The sequence below is a fragment of the Salvia splendens genome, chromosome 12 (genome assembly GCF_004379255.2).
Source record: "Salvia splendens isolate huo1 chromosome 12, SspV2, whole genome shotgun sequence".
NCBI lineage: Eukaryota > Viridiplantae > Streptophyta > Magnoliopsida > Lamiales > Lamiaceae > Salvia > Salvia splendens.
This window is the reverse complement of record NC_056043.1, coordinates 24,848,836-24,853,871: the sequence shown is the minus strand read 5'-3', so window position 1 is coordinate 24,853,871 and position 5,036 is coordinate 24,848,836. Positions and strand designations below refer to the sequence as shown.

At 45.0% G+C, this 5,036-nt stretch overlaps 1 protein-coding gene across 1 annotated transcript; it reads right to left on the bottom strand.

Annotated features, from left to right (window-relative positions):
* Positions 1–3,002: 3,002 nt before the first annotated feature.
* Positions 3,003–4,494, bottom strand: LOC121758154 (polygalacturonase-like). Its single transcript, XM_042153588.1, has 3 exons — positions 4,060–4,494; positions 3,455–3,744; positions 3,003–3,277 (listed from the first exon to the last, which is right to left on the bottom strand). The coding sequence occupies exons 1-3, from the start codon at positions 4,474–4,476 to the stop codon at positions 3,091–3,093; spliced, it is 894 nt and encodes a 297-aa protein (XP_042009522.1). The 5' UTR covers positions 4,477–4,494; the 3' UTR covers positions 3,003–3,090.
* Between the last annotated feature and the right edge of the window lie 542 nt (positions 4,495–5,036).

The following is a 5,036-nucleotide window of genomic DNA, read 5'->3' as shown; positions in this document are numbered from 1 at the left end:
TGGCTCTTTTCTCAGCTTCGTCTAAAGCCGAAGAGTACAGCCGCTTCCAGTGAAGTACCTCCAGCTCCTTAAGAGTTCAGAATATAGAGCAGCTATGTCAGTTCGGCATTTCAGATTACTGAGCAGGTAGTAAACCACAACAGGAGTAAAAGAGAGTACGAAAGGCTATACGAAGACACAAGAGCAGAAAGAAGAATTTTTTCATTCATAAGAAAAAATTTTTCTACACAAGGGCTTCAAGGCCGTTTTACAAGAAGGAAGAAACTAAACTAAGAGAAGGGAGACGAAATCATACTCCGCCAGCTTCGTCTCCGCCTTCTCGGTGAGGTTCAGCTTCCTTCTCGTCTGCTTCAGCTTCAGCCTCGGCCTCCCTGCTCTCTCCAGCCTGCTCGGCGCCACCGTAGCCGATCTGCTGCGCCTCCTGCTCGGCCTGCTCATCGCCGGTCTGCCGCTCATGCTGCTCGGTCTCACCCTCTCCATGGAAAATTGGAGCGGGTGAAACTGACCCTATGGAGGCAAAGATAACCTCCATGTTCTCATCGCGGTCAGCTCGGCAACTACGAACTTGGTCTGCAGAAAGCAGGACCGAGGACGAAGCAAGCTCCTCAAGCACCGGCAGACTCTGAAGCCGAGCTGCTATCTCTCGGCCGTACAGCGGCAGGATGACTTCGGGACCCTGCTCGGCTTTATCGGTCATCAGTTTCAGCAGATCACCGACAAAGGCTGAAAATTGGTTGCTCAGAAAGAGTTTCTCCGCGAAAGCACGGAGAACCTCCCCTTGGGCAACCACGGCGGCAGCATCCCTCCGTTTCGTCTGCTCTCGCTGGATGACGAGCTGGTTTTTGGCAAACTGAGCTTCATCCTGGGCCGAAATCCTAGCAGCTCTGGCTTTCTCAAAGTTTACCTCAGCTTGCTCGGCCCGGTGACAAGCAGCCGCCAACTTCCTCTGCATCTCAGCATAGTCGTTGGACGCTTTGGAGAGTTCAACGGCGACGAGCTTGGAGAGCATATCGTTCCTCTGAAAATGGAAAAAGCAAAAAGTCAACAGAGGGGCCACAAAAAATACAGGAAAAAAGCAAGGCCAGAAAATCAAGAAGAGAATTCACCTCGGCGAAGTCCGTGGGCCATAAAAAGGGCTCACAGATATGTTCCGAAGGAGGCGCCAAGACCACGTCTTTCTCTGGCGCTCTCGGGGGCTTCTGGGTCTTCCCCTTCCTACTTGCCGAAGTCGACTCCGGCTTCTTCGGATCCGAAGAGGTTTTTTGCCTCTTCGGAGTCCTCTCGGCATCAGACGCAGAGCTGGTGGTTTTCGGCCTCTCCGGCTCCTTGGACTCCGAAGATTTGCGGCTCAGCTTATTCAATATGTTCACTACCGAAAAACAAGGAAACAAGGTTAGTTTTCGCCGCTAAAGCAGTAAGGCATAAAAAAGAAATCCTCACCCTCAGTCTCTTCGTCCGAAGACGAGATATTGAACACGAGGTCGCCCTTGACGAGCTCAGTTTCCGAGTATTGTTTCCTAATCATAGGAATCTTATTGAGCTCGCCCTCGAGCTCGGCCAACGGTTCTAACCGAGGATGGGGAATCACGGACTTCGGCCCTCTCCAAGGAAAGCCCGGAGCCGAAGTCCTATTATAAAAAAAGAAACGGTTTTGCCATTTCGGCCACTTGGTTTTGCAGAATGCCCTAAAAGGCTGTAAGGGGATCAAGTAAAACCAAGATCCCTTCCTTTTAAACTGGAAAAAATTAAGGATTGCCCGCAGAGACAGATCCTTATCTAGCCTACGGAGTTCGGCAGCAAAAGCCGACAAGTGCCTCCAAGAATTCGGAGTCACCTGACCTAAAGGGAGTTGAAAAAAATCAAGAAGCTCTACAAAAGGTGGGGGAAGAGGGAAACGAAGCCCGCATTCTAAGCAGGCTTCGTAAACGGTGGCATAACCCTCCGGCGGGTCGTTAGCCCTATGATCATCGTCGGGAACCACCGCCTTCCCCCCGGGAAGAAGATATTTTTCGTGTAGAGATATCACGGTGTCCTTACTCAAGACGCTGTGAAAGTATTCTACAGTCTTCTCCCCGGACTCTTTCCGGCTAGAAGACCCCTTGCCCCCTTTCCTACCGCTACCTAACTCAGAAGAAGAAGAAGAAGACATGGTTCTTACTCTTTGCAAAATCTGAAGAAATTCTGAAGAAATTCTTGAAAGCGGAAGGAAATTTTTACGCAAAAGAGACAGAGTACAGAAGAAGCAATAGCAAAAGTACTCAAAGGATGAAGAAAGGGCGTATTTATCAGATTCGGAGAAGATTTCAAAATCATCGCACCGTTTCGAATCCCACCTTTTTAGGATTCAACGGCCGGATTTTACTGTCGCATTTAATGCAGTCACGCGCAAGGCACGTCCCCTGACGTCAGCCTCCCCCGTACCTTTATCAAAATGCCGAAGTGACTCGCTTCGCCGAAGTGATTCACTTCGTTTTTCGGGGGGGGTAGTGATGGGGTACGGATGGGGTACGGACTAAACAAGCCCAACAGCAGTGACGGCCCATCAGCCCAAAGCCCAAGGAAGAGTATCAGTTCGGCATTACCAAAGAGTTCGGCCCCAGCCTACAGCTCGGTAAAAGCCGACCAGTCAAGCTCTACTCTCAGATCGGCTAAAGCTGCTCGGCAATAGTTCAGCAGTTCGGTCTCAGTATTCGACCGAACTGGAAGATAGTCAACTCATGCAGGATCACATGCAGGATAGTGGATCAAGTACAGAGATAGTGGACTCATGCAGGATCTCATGCAAGATAGTGGACCCATGCAGGATCTCCATGACCTCCACGACATCCACAACCATCATTAGTGGTGATGCAAGCCACGATCTTAGTTCAATGTATAAATAGAACTTAGATCAGATAGAAAAGGGTTAAGTTCTAAAGAAGCTCTCTAGACATAATAGATCATATAGCAAGTTTGTATTGTAAGCTGTAGAAAACAGATCAAGCAATACAACTCTGCCCTCTTTCCTTCCCGTGGACGTAGATTTACCTCAGTAAATCGAACCACGTAAATCTCTGTGTCGTAATCTGTATTTTCCTGCATTCATCACCATCAAAAATTCGCCAAACCATCATTAACCATGACTAGATGTTGGAACACAACATTTGTGACGAATCCGTTGCTAGGCCTTGCCCATGTCTTCACCCTCACACCATTTTCGGTTCCGGTAAATGTAGCTGTTTTTAAAGTCACATTTTTCACCCCGGCTTCGTTCATATCCCAACCTAGACTTCCAATGCTGCACAAAATTAAATTCGATTTAAATTCTTTTTTTAGCAGATCAATGATTAAATAGATCACCCATGTGCCCTTTTTGAATTTAGTATGTCATCAAAAGTCAATATGTAACCAATTCTGTTTTAAAAATGTTTAATGATAATAAAATTGAATCTGAGTTATGGACGATGAATATTACCTAATCCCGTGGCCGGGGCCGCAGCCGAGGTTCTCAATCCATAAGTTGGAGGCGCCAGGGCCGATGGAGACGCAGTCGTCGCCTGTGGCGATGTGTGAATTGATGATGGTAACACCAGATGACTGATGTATGTGAATCCCGTCGGTGTTGGGGCTGTTCCCTGGGGCTGATACTCTCACGTTTGCCAGATTTGCATTTCGGCATCCATCAAAGAGAATGTGGAACATTTGGCTGTTCAACGACACTAGACCGTTGATCCGTATGTTGTTCGAATTGTAGAATGCTAATGACTGCACTCACAACCAACAAATGAAGTTGTATAAATTAAAAGATATATATACATGTAGAGTTGTGATCAAATGAGAATTATATTAATATGAGATCGGAGGTCAATTCGTTGATTCATTAATACCAGTTGACTTAATAAAATATATCTGTCGCTGACTTTCAATATCACAAAACCTTACTAATATTCATGAATCAATGAACTGATATTGAGTTAAGAAGTGATATATTCTCAGTTATCATAATAGGACCATATATATATATATATATATATATATATATATATATATATGTGTGTGTAGAATTAATATAAAGCTCACGGTAGCGCCTTTAGGGCAGTTGTTGCCGGAGTTCTTGCAAGCCCACAATTTGGTCCCTTGGCCATCTAGGGTTCCGCCGTAGATAGAAACTCCGGTGACCCTTTCAAACTTCAACCAGCTCCCAATATTTCCAATTGCATTGTAATCAGAGGGAGCTACAAGAGTCCCATCAATACGTATGGTTATGGCTGTGTTTTTGCACAGACTGCCACTGAAATACGCATTTCGCAAGAGGTACCTCCCCGGTGGCACATATATGGTGGCCGCAGCCGTGGTGGCACACGCTGCGCCCCAAGCGCTTAGAAACGCCTTGGAGCAATCGGATTTTGCGCCATAGGATTGCACATTGTAGGTGGGATTGGCTGCAAGAACCAATCGTGAATAGTAAAAAAGTGACAGAATATGAATTCTCATCATTCTTGAGGTTATGGGATTGTGTTTTTGTGGGTGATTTGAAGTGGGATGAAGGAGCTTCTATTTATGGCTTCATGCTACTTTAAATATCAGAAAATGGGCTGCCTAAATTGGGCAACTAACTAAAACTGTTTTGTGATGGCTACAACTTTTATTATGCGTTATTAACAAATATTAGAAAAATGTTACCCAGGAAAGTAGAGAGTCAAACAAAGTAGAATCGCACAGTATTTGGAACCAAGAATGTACTCGTACTCAATCTCCCTCTACAATCAAATTTCACAGTAGTCAATATACCTTTTTAATAATTAATAGACTCCCTAATTAGCCAAAATTCCCCTCGTTTTCAGCTTGAAAAAATTAACTAATTAGTTACATAGAATATATATTAGTTTTAGTAAGAATTGAAGAATTCAAAGTTTGCTTGAAAAGGAAATCATGGCACTAATTAAGTTTGTGAAACAAGTTGGAACGGGCTAAAATATGATGTTACTCTTCATTTGCAATTGGGAAAACACAAACATGGTTGCAAGTTGCAACAGTTATATTATGATGTTGCTTAT

Bases quoted from the DNA above. Each gene is read 5' to 3' on its own strand.
- LOC121758154 (XM_042153588.1), bottom strand. From the start codon at position 4,476: ATGATGAGAATTCATATTCTGTCACTTTTTTACTATTCACGATTGGTT. The intron at 3,745-4,059 runs GTGAGCTTTATA...TTGTGAGTGCAG, and splicing joins ACTGCCCTAAAGGCGCTACC to TCATTAGCATTCTACAATTC. The intron at 3,278-3,454 runs GTAATATTCATC...AATTTTGTGCAG, and splicing joins GGCCCCGGCCACGGGATTAG to CATTGGAAGTCTAGGTTGGG.